Source organism: Telopea speciosissima, chromosome 5 (assembly GCF_018873765.1).
Source record: "Telopea speciosissima isolate NSW1024214 ecotype Mountain lineage chromosome 5, Tspe_v1, whole genome shotgun sequence".
Taxonomy (NCBI): domain Eukaryota; kingdom Viridiplantae; phylum Streptophyta; class Magnoliopsida; order Proteales; family Proteaceae; genus Telopea; species Telopea speciosissima.
Genome location: NC_057920.1, coordinates 58,096,288 through 58,112,650, shown reverse-complemented (window position 1 = coordinate 58,112,650; position 16,363 = coordinate 58,096,288). Strand labels below are relative to the sequence as shown.

The 16,363-nt window shown below is 38.1% G+C and overlaps 1 protein-coding gene across 2 annotated transcripts; it reads right to left on the bottom strand.

Annotated features, from left to right (window-relative positions):
• Positions 1-5,826: 5,826 nt before the first annotated feature.
• On the bottom strand, positions 5,827-15,107 carry LOC122662676 (protein DJ-1 homolog C). 2 transcript variants are annotated; one of them, XM_043858377.1, is made up of 8 exons: positions 14,841-15,107; positions 14,561-14,761; positions 14,177-14,326; positions 13,890-14,069; positions 11,441-11,518; positions 9,162-9,371; positions 6,481-6,618; positions 5,827-6,406 (listed from the first exon to the last, which is right to left on the bottom strand). In XM_043858377.1, the coding sequence occupies exons 1-8, from the start codon at positions 15,078-15,080 to the stop codon at positions 6,194-6,196; spliced, it is 1,410 nt and encodes a 469-aa protein (XP_043714312.1). In that variant the 5' UTR covers positions 15,081-15,107; the 3' UTR covers positions 5,827-6,193. The 2 variants fall into 2 exon arrangements, with proteins under 2 accessions (XP_043714312.1, XP_043714313.1); XM_043858378.1 differs by having other exon boundaries at positions 9,171-9,371.
• Between the last annotated feature and the right edge of the window lie 1,256 nt (positions 15,108-16,363).

Genomic DNA, 16,363 nt, shown 5'->3' with positions numbered 1-16,363 from the left:
ATGATGAATTAACCTATGTAAGCTTAATTAATATTATCAGCATGGAAGCCTTGGGATTATGCAACGACATTAGGCTTAAAAATAGCTAAAAATGAACAAAAGACTAGTCGCAAAGAACTAGTAGGTTAAAATTTGACCTTCCTGTTTTAGTTATTCCCTCGAAAAAGTACAAAACATCCAAACAATATTTTAGACCATACAAAACGTACCATCCAAACTAATGCAAAAACAAATCACAGGTTGAAATACCAGACAAAAGAAAAGACAAATAACCCTATAGACCAAATAGAAGAAATTATACAAAACCACCTGTCTATTACAAATATGGCAGAGTAGGACATTTTAAGAATTCGTGTCATATGCGATGAAAGATCAACAATTTAGAGATTTCTGAAGACAGGAAAACTCAATTATTCAATCTTTTACACTCAGAAAGGGCCTACCCAATGCACAAAGCTCCCGCTACTGCAGGGTCTGGGGAGGGTCATAATGTATGCAGCCTTACCCCTGCTTTCGCATGTTTCCAGACTTGAACCCCTGACCACTTGGTCACAATGGAACAACCTTTACCGTTGCTTCAAGGCCCGCCCTCCATCATACAGATTTGATTCAATTTGTCCCAGAGATGAAGCATTGAAATTTTTAAGCCTACTATCTCTAAGGCACGTGAGAATAGCTGTATTCAAGCCAAGTCTAGTAAGAGGCTTAACAACAATTTGTACCATTCGTACATGAAGATACAAATACTTTTCACAATGGTGGTCTAGGGTTCTTTTGTCAAGAAGGTAAGGAGTATCATGTTCATTTGAGATGGAAATAGTTTGTTCAACTGTTTGATTGAGTAATCTGAGGAAAATTTGAAGGTACCTGATTTGTATACTTAACTGAATGTGACCTTTGGGATAGTCCAATTGTGAAGATTTTATTCTACGTTTGCTATATTAATCTCTTCACTGTTTACTAGCATTCTAGCTTGAGGACTTAAGCCTCTAGACCTGAACAAGTTTGCCATAGATTTGTAGCTTTTTGGTTCTTAGACCACTTCTTAGTTTATTAACTATTAGTAGCTCCGAGACCACCCATTTCTCTCTCTCGGGCTGACCATCGGATTTTCCTTGGTTGAACAACACTGCACCCTAATAGACTAACAAGTTTCACATTTGGACTAATCTCCTAAAGCTTTGGGTCATCATAGCTATACTTCACCATGCTTTTCCATTCTCTTGTTCCAAAATTTCTACTAAATCTACCTTTCTGGTCCATCATGATGGAATTTGCTATGGGAGGATGATATGAACAAATGGCAGATTTATTGAGCGACCAACTACAACAAATCCTCTTTTCAGGTCGACTAGCCTTAAGATTCTGTTGGAATATATAATCCAGAATACCGTGGGGGTATTCTGGTCCTTTTGGGATAGATTTATTCTTATGATATTAGGATTAAGTTGCTGCTCTTATAGAGTCAGCTAGTTAGGGGTAATTATGTCTATTTCAGTCCATTTGTAACTTCCCCCTCTATTATAAATAGAGGGGCTTACCTATCAATGAATCTAACACATTCTATTCTCTAATTCTCTCTTTCTAACCCACGGTTCTGCTAACATGGTATCAAAGCCAAGTCTGATCTAGGTTAGAAAGAAAGAAAAAACCCTCCTTTTCTTCTTCAATCGACTTCTCCCTCCTTTCTCTCTTTCTCAGTTTCACCTTCTTCTGGTTTTCTTCTTCTCATCCTTGTAAGGGGGCAGCCCTAATGAGGTAAAACCTAAACCAATGATTTAGTTGTTGCCCTCCTCCATCCTATTTACTTTTCTTCCATCAAAATTCTGCTGGAACCATACTTGCAACTTGAAGGTTTCCAGAATTTTCTTGAAGATCAGACTCCTCTCACTCAAGAAGGTTGATCCTCCATTGTTGGAGCCTCCTATGCAACATTTTCCAGCACCTTTCTACCATCTTCCATCTACTCCCCTTTCTTTTCTTCTCCAGCCTTGGTTTACCCCAATCGATCTGGCCAAACCCTTAACCTTCTAATTTTGGATCAACCCTTAGTTCTCACAATCCAGCCATCAGATCAAGCTGAGATTTCTTGCACAGGTTACTCCCTATACAAGCCCTACTCGACCTGAGTTTGGACCATTTCTGATGGCTGGATTAGTTTCTACAGCAAAGCTTCCTTAACCTTCTAATTTGGTTACCTGCTAAAAATCCTCACAAAACCCTGCATCCAATCGAATTTAGGGTTACAGGTTTTAGCTCTTACTGATTTTTGGACGGCTGATTACTTCCACTTCAAAGAGCACTCGACCTCAATAATTGCTCCATTCCAAGTTTTTTAAGACCCCTATCCCAATCGATCTCTACTTTTCAGGGTTTTCCAAAACCCTGACACATCGATTTTTGGGTTAGGGATTTTTGCTACTGCTATAATCTTATGGAGGTGTTTCTACCATCAAGAGAGAAACTCTACCTCATCAATTAATGGCTTGAAGAAGTTCCTTTTTTCTGTGATAGCTGCTGCCTCATTTTTCTGCAATTTTTTGGTGTTTCACCCTCTTGAAGATCAAGTCTCATTATTACTGGAGATTGGATGTTCGCATTGGAGGTCCCATTCTAGCAGTACAGATCAGCATCTATTGCAAATCTACATCAACAATTGAAGCCCCTTTTCCCTATATCGATCTTACTTTCAGGGTTTTCCAAAACCCTGACTTTAATCGATCTTAGGGTTAGGGCTGTTCTTTTTTGCTGATTTTTTGACGAGTCTTATCCATATCGGAGAAGCATACAACCTAAATATCAGCATCATTTTTGGAATTCAGGTTTCACTCTTATGGCTCGATTTCTCCAACTATCAACCTATTCTTTTACTGGTTCCTATGTGGCTGGCTGCTTCAACTACCTATGGATCTGTTGGGTTATTTATCTTAGACTTGCTGGTTCTATTGAGCTTTACTACATACTTGCTGGTTCTATTGATTGGCTTCTATAAACATGACTGGTTGACATGTTACTGCTGCCTTTATGAGGATTACTGCTACCCTGTTCTTGAGACTGAGTATCCTACTATTGGAGATCGAATTTCTTTCATTGTTGAAGACTCGAATCTACTACCTTGGAGATCAGTTTATTTGGGATTACAATAGTGTGTTCCATAGTTGTTGGTTGAAACTACGAACCTATTCAGTTGTGTGAAGTTTTCTCTACTGATTCAAATCCAACTTACTTTGAGAGCTTGATCCTAGCATTGTTCACTAACAGATCTGATCCAAGTTTTTTTGAAGTTTATTACATCAATTCTGCCCAGATATCTTCGTCAGTTCTATTTAGTATGTGGGAGTTTACAAATTGGAGTTTTGCACACTGGTTCTTCCGTGTTTGAAGATTGATCAAACCTTGAAGATTGGAGTCTTTCCTTACTTCAAATCAGATTTGTTTACTTATTAGATTTGAATATTGGCGTGTGGTGTCTCTCCCCTGCAAGAGTTCCAATCTAAGGAGTTTGTATGATCGTTTAAGATGGTTGACAATTTATATGTTGCATTATTTTTCTCCGTGATTCATTATCCCACTGCCTTTTTTTTTTTCACTTCACCACCTTTCATACCATACCTTTGGCATATACCCATAACCACTTTCGAAGTTTATGATATTCTCTAAATTGCCATTTCTTCCTTTTCCATTACCCTTAGCACCTTTTGGAAAACTCTGGAATATTATACTTTTGCACTATTTCTTACATCATCTCCGTCATCTGTCCACATGTACTACTACACGTGAGGGGGGGATTATGTACAATACACCTGCAGCCATTCCAGAAAGCAGAACTTGCACGAACATTGGTGCAAAATATAGAAGACCAGCCTTCACCACCATTGCTATTGGGTATCCTTCATTATTGGGTTGAGTTTGCCGTAAGGGGGAGATGAAGAGTATTGAAGATGTTTGGTTATTGCCTGCCTATTTGACGATTTATAGTGCCTTTACAGTGCCTATATGAGGATCTACAGTTGGGTTGATCATTTCCACTGCCTGATTCATTTGTTTCCACTGCTTGCTGCCCTAGTTGCTTATCTTCAAGATTATTAGTCAAGGATTCATCACTGGATAGCTATAGAAGATTGGTAAAAGCCGCCTTTTTTTGGAAGACATTCCAGTCCTAGTTTGCTGATCAAGTCTGCCCAGGTTTTGAAGATCTATTTTTCAAGTTCTTGAAGGTTTATTTGGGAGCTGCATTCATCTATCAAGCTGGACTCTGCTGCAACTTTGTTTCTTTCCGTTTTGTTCAAGTTGGGCATTAGTGCCTTGTATGCGCCAACTTGAGAGGGAGAGTAAGCATTATTATGGAGTTTTTTCTTATTAGTTCAAGTTGGATCCTCCTTCTTTACTTATATGTATAATCCAGCTTGAGGGGGAGTGTTGGAATATGTAATCCCACGGTATTCTGGTCCTTTTGGGGCAGATTTATTCTTATGATATTAGGATTAAGTTGCTGCTCTTATAGAGTCAGCTAGTTAGGGGTAATTATGTCTATTTCAGTCCCTTTTAACTTTCCCCTCTATTTATAGGGGCTTACCTATCTATGAATCTAACACATTCTATTCTCTAATTCTCTCTTTCTGACCCATGGTTCTGCTAACAGATTCCCCCAGTTGTAGTACATCAAGTAAACATGTCTCAATGTTATAAAATTGGTCCAATTTATTTCTTTCTAAGTCTCGTATTGGTGCTAATAGTCGTTTTTTTTTTTTTGTTGGGGTGGGATCAATAACAAATCAATAAGAAACATCATTGTTTTCTAATTGTCGCCTTTATTACAGCAATACACTAGAGCTCCTATTACTTAATATTCCTCATTTCTTGCTACATTGCAATATCAAGGGCTCATAAAACACAAACTCAGAGATCCCAACGTTACAATTACCAAGTTCTTCATAATCCATTTATCAGTTAAGCTACAATGCGGCTAATACATGTTGAAAGGGTACACTTGGTCAGCAGCTACACACTAATTGTGAACGGATTAACTTGCATATGTGGTTGGAAGCTCTTGTATAAGTAAAAACATGATGCATATGAGAAAGGAGAAAAAAATATATTTATTCTACTTTCAGCACAGAAAAGAAGGCATTCCACTAATGAAATTTTGGAACATGCAGTGAGGGATGGAAATTTCCACCCATATTCTTTCTTCAGGCGTAGTCAGAAAACTTATGGATATGTTCATCTGTGTCAACATTTGATACTCATAAACTTAGAATTCAATAAATGTATATCCATTTACAACATTCTTCTTCTTCTTCAGTTTTTTGTTTTTGTTTTTGTTTCTTTTTTTTCTTTTCTTTTTTTTTTTTTTGGGGGGGTGGGTGTGGGGGGGGCGGGGGGAAGGGGGCATGTGGGGGTTAGAAAAAGACGTTCATTGCAAAGAGAGATTAAATTGAACTTTACACCATAAGTTTGATGTGAAACACAACACACAAGCTAAAATAGTGAAAACTACCGAGTTAGGATATTCGAAGACAACAATCATTTATATCCAATAAAGCATTAAGTAAAACAGAAAATAACTTAACTAAAATTCCAGTGCAATTAATTATGCAAAACTAATTGGTGAAAAAATCCATTAAACCTTTGGAAATATCAGACGAATATATTTAACTCAATATTAAATAAATGTTGCTTTCAACTTTTCTTTCTTATCTAGTTATCTGCAGTCATTTCCTTTCTCAAAGAAAAAGAAAAGATCAGCTAACATTTATATATATATATATATATATATATATATATATATATATATATATATATATATGACAATATAAAAAGTGTCTTCTGGATGATGTATGAGACCCACCATATCTATATTCAAATGTAAAAACATACCAGTGTTCACGCTAAAAGTGAGCACTGAGCAGAGGTTGAAGGAACCATATGACAGTATTTTAGTGTAGGGAAATCAGAATGCAGACATAGATCAATCAGCATTTGGAGTGAAACGGTTGAAGCCAAGCAGCAGCAGCTTCTGTGATTTTATAAACAGCTCCAAACCAGTTTCAAGCAACTCCAGTAAGTTAGTCTCCTTCCTATTGCGAGAGGGGGACAGAACCATACATGGTGACGAAAGACTTTCCTTTCTGGAAGTTGAAGCATCTCAAAAACTTTGTCCATTTTCTACAATGCTGGCAGACAGGTCTTTCTAGTTTCTTGGATACTCAAAAACAAGTCCTTCAGCTACACTTCTTGCCCTTGCATGACCAAAAAGCTTACTCACAATAGCCAAGGCAAAATCTGTTACTGTAGCCAGTCCTCTGCTTGTGATCACGTTACCGTCAATAACAACTCCAGCACCATCAATAATTTGGCTGGTAAGTTTGCTTATAACTGAAGGATGAGCTGTGGCTCTTTTGTCCTGTTGGAAGAGAACATGAGTTCTAAAAGTTTTGGACTCAGAATTATACTGCAAAAGAAAATTCTGTTTACTACCTTGAGTAAACCTTGCTTCTGCAAGAACACTGGGGATGAGCTGATTGCTCCATACATCCTTCCAGCTGATTCTTGTTCTTTCAGCAACCTCTTTAGAACCTTGGATTTGTGCAGCCGCTCAGCTCCAACAGCTCCTCCCTGAAAATTTGGGGTCAAATGCCCTCTTTAGAAATGGTTGGTAGAATGGAACAAACCATCTTCAAACTCATATGGTAGAAGCACAATTTTAGACTCTTTGACAGATCAGGAAAAAACTTTAAGACACTTAATACGAGCTGATATGATGAATACTCACAAGTCACAAGGGCTACCAAATTGGAAGAGTTAACTATCTCTATCAAAGTTGACATGGTATCGACAATAAAGTGCAGGACCCAGTAATTTACAGCTACCTACTTGTATCTAGAAAGAATGAGAGTTAAGATACTCTAGTGTGTGAGTCAAACCATATTTTCCACAAGGTGTCAGTTGCAATGTAGCATAAAATTACTAGACATTGCATTATAGCCCTTGCAAAGCACCTCACCCAGTAAGGTCCTATGTTTCTACTCAAAAGCTTCCAAATCACAATAGTCACAGCAAAAAAAAAAAGAAGCAACCTTGTTGTTTGATGTGCTTTAGTGCTTTTGCTACGCAACTCGCCCAGTAAGGTTCTGTGATTCTACTCAAACACTTTCAAATGACAGTGATGAGGACATCACTCAAGGATTTACGCAGCCACACGTCACTTCATTATGGATAAATGATCAGCATTATGTGTCAACAACAACAACTCAGCCTTATCCCAACTAAATGGGCTCGGCTACATGGATCCTTTCAAAATAAAGTAGGGAAAACTGAAAAATGAAAGTAAGAGGAAAGAGGATAGCCCAGGAAAACAAAAAAACTCAGCTACATGGTGTCAACGTGGATCCTTGCCCTCCAATAGGCTCTATCTGAGGTCATACTTGGCACAAGACCAAGGCTATGCATGTCATTCTTCCCAACCTCACCTATGGTCATTTTAGGCCTGCTACTAGCTCTTTTAACTCCAATCAGAATCAGATCACTCCTTATTGGGGCGTCCTTAGGCCTCCACTGCACATGGCCAAGCCACCTCAAACGACATACTCAGAGCTTGTTGCTGATCGAGGCAACTCCTACATCAGCTCATATACGTTCGTTACTCACTTTATCCTTCCTAGTTTTGCCGCACATCCATCTTAACATCCTCATCTTTGCAACACATAGCTTCACTATATGGCACTTCTTAACTGCCCAACATTCCGCCCCCGTACATCATAGTAGGTCGGACAACGGTCTTGTAGAACTTTCTTTTAAGCTTAAAAATGTGTCGGTCGCTCCTCTCCATTTCATCCATCCCACTTTAATTTTTTGTGAAACATCATCATAGACCAGAATTATGTATAGTTCTTTTTATTATTTTGTTGTATTTTTATTTGGGGCAAGAATTGTTGTGTACTAATGTTGTAAGGGAGTTATTAGGGAGTTATTGCTAGAGAAGTAGTTATTAGAGAGTAGTTATTAGGTTCTTTTTTTCCTTTTGGGGTTAAAAAAGACTGTATTTGGAGATGGAAGATAAGCAAGAAAAAAAGGATGAAAGCATGAGTGATTCTATGCAATCCAAGATGGTGTGAAGCCAAGATGATCTTCTTCTTTCTTCGCTACCTTCTTCTTTTTCTATCTATTCCTCTCTTTCAAACTCTCTACCTACAGCCAGCTATCCCTATTTGATTATCATATTTCCCAACCCCATTTTCATTGCTTAAGTTCCTTCCATTATTTCTTTCAACTACAGCAGCCTGTAAACCCCAATAAATCATACTTGTTTGGCTGGAATAGGACTGATTGTGATGAAAGATGTGGTTTACCAAACTTGTCCTACATCAAATTTGGTATCAGAGCATGAGTACAGCTTGTACGTGGATCATCGAGGACAAACTTCCATGCCTTAAATTGATTTATTAGAGAGATACCAGAGCCAATTTTCACCGGAGGTGAAATTTTCTCACCTGGGGAGAATTGATGAGGACATCACTCAAGGATTTATGCAGCCACATGTCACTTCATTATGGATAAATGACCAGCATAATGTGTGCTTCTTTTTATTATTTTGTAGTATTTTTATTTGGGGCCAGAATTATTGTGTACTAATGTTGTAAGGGAGTTATTAGGGAGTTAATGAGTTTTTGCTGGAGAAGTAGTTATTAGAGAGTAGGTATTGCTGGAAAGTAGTTATTAAGTTCTTTTTTTCTTTTTTGGGGTTTAGAAAGACTGTATTTGGAGATGGAAGCAAGCAAGGAAGGAATGAAAGCATGAGTTATCTTATGCAATTCAAGATGGTGTGAAGCCAAGATGATCTTCTTCTTTCTTCTATACCTTCTTCTTCTTCTATCCATTCCTCTCTTTCAAATTCTGTACCTACAGCAAACTATCCCTATTTGATTATCATATTTCCCAACCCCATTTTCATTTCTTAATTCCCTTCCATTATTTCTTTCAACTCCAGCAGCCTGTAAACCTCAATAAATCATACTTGTTTGGCTGGAATAGGACTGATTGTGATGAAAGATGTGGTTTCCCAAACTTGTCCTACATCAGACAGTTTTTACAGGAAGAAAAAAATTAGACAAAAAAATCACTGGTATGTGCTGTTTGACATATAGATATAATATTAATGCCTTTCTCACCGGAAGAATAATCAAATCGTATATTGACTCAGCAGCATTATTGATGGATTGGTCAGCAACAATTTTTGTGTCTTGAGATGCCACGATCTGTAGAGACTTTTCGACTGAAGCAACAATGACATCCACTTTTGCTCGTCTTAAAATATCCACTACTGTGACAACTTCAATCTCTTCAGATCCATTTGCAACTGGAATAAGAACCTGTAAAAAATTTTACATAATGAGATCAAATCACATGGGTTTTAAGGAGCAGGCAGCCAAGGCCAAAGTGTCAAAGAAGCAAGCCCAGATAAATGGTCAATAAATTCATATAGACTATAGGAAACTCAATGCAGCAACTTGGTTAAGCAAAAAGAAATGCAGAAGTATGGAAGATATCATTGAATTTAGTCAAATAATTTCAAAATACATGTAGGTGGAACAGAGCACAAATGCGTAAGTGCATTTCAATCCAAAGCAGCCAATATAGTAAAAACATACATGCCTATGACATGAATTTACAGCAGCAATATGCCTCAAGGACAAAGTAGCCCTTGTCTGGCCATGCAACTATGTGAAATTGAGAAAGAAGAAAGGACAAAACAGAGGGGCATGAGAGGAGGGGGGAAAAGCAGAAAGAGAGAGAGAGCATGGAACTAAATCTTGGTTTCGCCACTCGGTTTCGCAGCTAACCAAGACAAAACCTTAGGGTAGTTTAAAAAATACCAAGTTTCGACTGGTTTTGACCAGTTTCGACAACATTTCAGAATTTTCGATAGTTTCGACCAGTTTCGGTAGTTTTGACCGGTTTCGACCAGTTTTGACCTACCCATCACATGTCGAGTTTTACCCAAAAAATACCAGGTTTCGACCAAATTTCGGTTTCTGGCTGGTCAAAACCCACGTCGGCACCAAAATCTTTATCCTTGAGAGAGAGAGGGAGAGGGTTCAGGAAAGAAGTGCATCAAAATTAGTTAAGAATGGGCCAAATGGCGGCCATTGCAAACTTAACTCCTCAACATGTTCATAAAATGATATGAAACAAGGCAATTGAAGATGCTAATCTCACTGTGATGATGTTAGAATCCAATCAAATATCAGTGAAGTGTTACAATACTTATAAATAAACTGGCAGAGTATGCTATGTTGTTGCATAACAGAGCATAACTGGCAGAGTATGCCATATTGTTGGACAACAGAACGTACTCATAGATGTAGAGTACCATCCTCCTGAGGACCGTTGAGGAGAGTAAAAGTAGACATTGAACCATATAAAATCAAGCACACAATGGCAACTGGAGTATCAAAGGGCTAATTCTCGAAAATGAAGACAGAAAGCTTATAAATCATTTCAATGTTTTGAAATTTCTAGAACTTCAAAAACCTCACATTATACAAATGGAATAAAATGATATCACTCTGTTTTTAATCGGGAGAAAGAAAACTGTCACCCAATTCAATATCATTAAAACAACACTGAATTAAGTAACTCTTGTTGAAGGGAAGCTTCAAATCCAAAGCCTTTTAGGTAGTATTCAGCATCGATATGTACCTTACAGAAACAAATAAATAGATCATTGGAAACGGATAATATTCTTTAAGATTCATGGAGACCCTGGAAAATAATAGTTGGCATGCATCTTATTGAACATGATATCATAGCATAACGTCTTCCCAAGCTCTTATAATTTCCAAGGCCACCCAATTTTCACATTATGGGGTAACGGGTAACCCACAGACACATAATGCCACAGATTCCAGAATGTGCTTCTCTATGAGGAAAATTAAATATCCTGCTTTTGTAGTTAAAATCCAAGTGGTTGGTTTTCCAAGCTCCGGAACATTATACATATTTGTATATTAAACTAATTTTAATACCCAAAAATATAAAAGGAAGGTTCCAACTATTTTTAATACCCCAAAATATAAAGGGAAGAAAGTACCATTGCAGAACCAGGAAAATAAGAATCAGATAAAGAATTCAGGATCTTGGAAAAATTTTCCCCGATATTAATTGGAACAGTATCATGGACAACTTGGGAGAGTTGCACAAAGACCATGACATAAAACATGAAGAGAAAAGTCAGGTTAAAAGAATTCAGAACCTTTGCAAAAAGGTTCCCAAAAATTAATTTGAACAGTATTGAAGGTTTTTTTGGGCATGGTTAAGGTTAATGAGTATGCATGGTGCTCTGCTTTCAAGTAAGACTTTGTAATTATGAAATAACAGTAGATAAGTAGCCAGACTGCATATAAGAAAATAACAATGGAGAGCTTAGCATACGACTTACCTGAGGATTATGGTCAACAGACCACTCAACTGTATTGACTTCCTCCTTTCTAGGACGACCATCATCAACAGGCACCAGCTACATAAAGGAAACATGACTTTTCAGTTATATTCAGTGAGACCGTGGTAAAACGGATATGAGATGACATCAATTGCACAAATGTTTGGCAATGCAAAGATCTTATTTCAAGGATTTTAGTTTTGGACCTTTTAGTAAACCAACAATTTTTTATTATATTCTATGCAAATGGGAAAGTAAGTGATGCAGTTATGATTGTCCAATTGAATAAATCGGGCCTCGGAAGACTTTATTTTGGCCCATGGTGTGGGTTCTATGTACCTTGAGCTTCTTACTTTTGAGTTTATTGATGTAATAGGCCTATTTTATAACCCTATATTTGAGATCTTAATTTTATACATGGGATTAGTATATAGATAAGATTGTATGGGTCCGATGTGCAGTTAAATAAGTTCGTTTAGTCTAGAAAGAGTCCTTTTTTTGTTAAGTATTTTAAGTCTTATTGTTAGTCAGTAGTTTATGTTGCTTGGAGTCTTATATAACAAGTATTTGATCAGTTTAAGTTAATTTTTGTTTAGGTAACCTGAAGGGATAGTTTTTTGTATATGGGATTAAGTATATAGATAAGATTGGACGTAAAAAATGCCTTTCTTCATGGAGAGCTGGAAGATGAAGTTTATATGGAGATCCCTCCAGTTTTTTCTTGTGACAAGACTCATGGGAAGGTTTGCAAACTGAAGCGGGCATTATATCGACTAAAGTAGTCCCCTCAAGCTTGGTTTGGCAAGTTTCATAAAGCAATGATCTCTATAGGGTACAAACAGAGAAATGTTAATCACACCTTGTTCATCAAGCATCGTGGAGATAAGATCACCCTTCTTATAGTCTATGTCGATGACATAGTTGTGACCGGTAATGATGCAGATGAAGTTTCTCACCTGAAGATTTTCTTAGGACGAGAATTTGAAATAAAAGATTTAGGACAGCTAAGGTATTTCCTTGGGATGGAAGTTGTCCGTTCTTCCAAAGGCATATTTCTCTCCCAAAGGAAGTATGTTCTAGACCTACTCTCAGAGATTGGTTTGTTAGGGTGTCATCCTTGTGACACTCCCTTAAAAGCTACCACTCGTCTGATAGAGAATGATGGTGATCCTGTTGCTAAGGGACGTTATCAATGGTTGGTGGGAAAATTGATTTATCTCTCCCATACTAGATCGAACATCGCATTTGCAGTAAATATGGTCAGTCAGTTCATGCATGATCCCTACTCCACTCATATGGTTGTTGTTCTTTGTATTCTCCATTGCTCGAAGTCAGCTACAGGAAAAGGGATTCTCTTGCCTACACTTGATCATCTTCGTATTGAAACCTATACTAATGTAGATTGGGGGTGGCAATCCTGATCAAAAGTCTACTTCAGGTTATTGTAAGTTTGTAGGAGGTAATCTTGTCACGTGGCGTAGTAAAAAACAGAATATTGTGGCAAGGTCCAATGCTAAAGCATAGTTCCGTGTTATGGTCCCAGGAATCTGTGAGTTATTGTGGCTTCAAAGTTCACTCCAAGATCTTAGTGGTTCTGTTCATCGTCCAATGGTGTTGTACTGTGACAACAAAGCAGTAATTAGCATTGCGCACAATCCAGTGCAGCATGATCGTACCAAGTATGTGGAGATTGACACACAATTCATCAAGGAGAAGTTAGGAAGGGGACAGATTTGTATACCTTTTGTGAAGTCCGGTGATCAACTTGCTGATGTCTTCACTAAAGGGCTAAGTGGAAAGTTGTTTCATCCCAATTTAGTCAAGTTGGGCATGTGTGATATCTATGCACCAACTTGAGGGGGAGTGTTGAGTTATGTAACCCGAAAGGGTATTTTGGGTATTTTGGGTTTTTTCCCCATAGCTAGTAGAGTCAGCTATGTGGGGGGTTTATTTGTAATTCTGTCCACTCCTTGAAAGTCATAAATAAAGATGCTTGGTGATCACATTGATCATTCAAGCCATTCATTCCATATTGTTTTGTTAACAATCTGTAACCAATATAAAGAAAGCTTGCCACTTCCCCCCCCCCCCCTCTTCCACTTCTAGAACACCCTCCTGGCGGTGCATGCAGAGAAGATATGTTGCTTGGTGCTGGGTAGACAGGCATCCAAAGCTGTAAAATTCTCAAGTTCCTTTAGTGAAGTCTATGACTCAGAGGGGTCTGTAAGATTGGAAAAATCAAATACAAGTACACGACCAGAAAAAATTTAACTGGACATACTCTTAGAACTGCTGAAAAAAGTCCTTGAGTACCTAGAAAAATAAGAAGTTCTTCAACACTAGTCGTAAATCTCTCCCTCTCTCCACTTTGAATAAAATATTTATTGAGTATAATAATAAAAATACACCCCTAAGGTATAGAAAGGAAGAGTAGATTTCTGGGACTTACCAGCCCTATTCCTACTTCTTTGGCCACAGTCTCCCCAAAAAGCTGCTCCACTAATGACAGAGCAAACTCAAAGGCAGTTCCAGGGCCACGACTTGTTGTAAGCTCTCCAGACACTTGGATATTAGATTTAACAGCCCAGAATGTAGGAAGCTTGTCCATAAATGCAGGATGACAAGTTGTCTTGCAGAAACAAACTATATCCAAATGAGCCCACTAAGATAAAGGCTGATAGAAAAGTTCAGCAAAGTGCCATGTCACATCAATGAAAATAGAGAAAATACAGATACCTGTTTTCTCTTGAGAAGTCCCCAGGGCAGAAGCGTGACTGCTGGAGCAGCACAAATTGCACCGTACAACCTTTTCTTTTCAGCTTGGTTGCTCGTTATCTTCCTAAGGATTTCGCAGTCTCTAAGTCGTGCAGATCCTGGCATTCCCCCCTGAAATATTATTCAGTGAACATATATCTGTCGCAAATTTAGGAACTTTATTATCGCTCCAAGAGTTAAAATAGAATAAAGAACCATGAACTTAGAAGTTGATCTACAGGAATGTGCGTATCAGATTTCAGTACGTAATTAGATGATAAGAAGAACTACAGATTACGTCGTTTAAGCAGAAACCTAATTAGTAATAGAAAATTCGATTAACGAGAATGCAAGAAGAGTACTGACCGGTAAAGCGATAAGGTCGAAATCCTGGTCTAAGCAGGTTGAGATAGAGGCATCAGCAACGAGCCTTGTCCCAGCAGATGCTTCAAGCTCGACTTCTGGTTCGACTGAGGCCAAAATCACATGGGCACCAGCTCTGCGAAGAACATCTACAAGGATGACAGCTTCCATTTCCTCAGTGCCAAAGCCAATTGGAACCAGAACCTGTTACAGACAGGAAGAACATGCTCTTCTTCAAAATTCAGAAACCAAAGTTTCTAGGGTTTAGGGTTTAGGTGAGGACCTTCTTCTTTGTAGTTGGAGGAGAAGTAGTCGTTGTTTCTGTTGTCTCTGTTGTTATTGTTGTTGGCTTGGGCTTGGTGGTTGGTTTTGCTGTGGGCATTGTTGAAACCGAACGCTTTCTCTGTTGAGAAGCGATAGGAGAGCACGAAGACGAACGAAGAGTCGTTACTGCATCGTTTGGACATCGTCGCTGAGACGGAAAGCCAAGCGCAGAAGGTGAGATGAGATACAGAGACTCCATCGTCTCTACTCTATCGCAACGACAGAGTCGAAATTGTAAGTGGTAACTCGTATGGGTTTCGGATCAAATGATCAAGGACAATTCTTTTTTTGGAAAAGGGTAAGAATTAGATTAGACTAAACAATTCTCTTTACCTGTTTGGATAACGAGCCGTGAATTTGGCGGACCACTTGGTGGTGGGTCCGGTCAATGTATGTTGTAATTACATAAATAACCCTATGATGTTTTCTGCTAATGAAAAAAAGGAAAATTTACACATAACTCCCCTAAGGTTTCAATTTATTACCTATGCATCCATATTTTTTCACTATTTACACATACCTCTCTTATTTTTAAAAATAATTAATAAGTTAATTCAGGCTGAAAACGTTAGAATTTTAACTAAACTGACCATATTACCCTTTCATATAAACTAAACCTCTCTGTCATTCTTTCTATTTTGGGCCATTGTCCCAAATCGAAAGGAGAAGGACGAAGAGGTGTGGCGCTCGTTCATGCGTGGTTCAAGCCTCAAATAGTTTCTCAGATCAAAATCGAACAATTCGTGTATAGAATCCGCTACTAATGGTTTCTCAGATCAGAAACTACTGGGCAGAGGCAGCCATGATTGGGTCTACAAGGGTGTCCTCTATAGTGGCTGCCTCGTCGTCGTCAAGAAACCCTCCAGTGGGAGAGAATGGAGATAACAGAAGTTCTTGGTCATTGAAGAACTCAAGTAGAGTTTATTTAGATCTGGATTTAGTTTTTAGGAGCAATTTGATGGATCTCATGGTTGGAACAACAAATGGAAGCTCCAGCTTCCAGGGTGAAGCAGATGGTGTTGAGCTTTCATCTTCTTCCTCAATTCAAGGATTCTTTGGTCAGATGAGAGTCCACTTTGTTGGATCCAATTATGATAGAGAGGGTGTCTTCCAATTAAGGAGAAACAAATATGTTGATCCTATCAAGGGTATATTGATCCTAAATTTTATATAAAACACCTACCATTTATCATTAATGGGAAACACTAATGGCCTGGATTAACTTATTAATTATTTTAAAAAGTAAGAGAGGTACATATAAATAGTAAAGAAAGATGGATGCATCGATAATAAATCAATACTTCATAAGAGGTATGCATAAATTTCCCATGAAAAAATGGAGTGAGGAACCTATCCAATTTAGACTGGATCATAATCGACCGGAACCCGTCCCAATAACCTTATAATCAGGGTCATTTGATCTGGAAATTCATCGATTTAGGAGAATCTGATACGTGCAGCACACACTTATAGGTGGAGAGA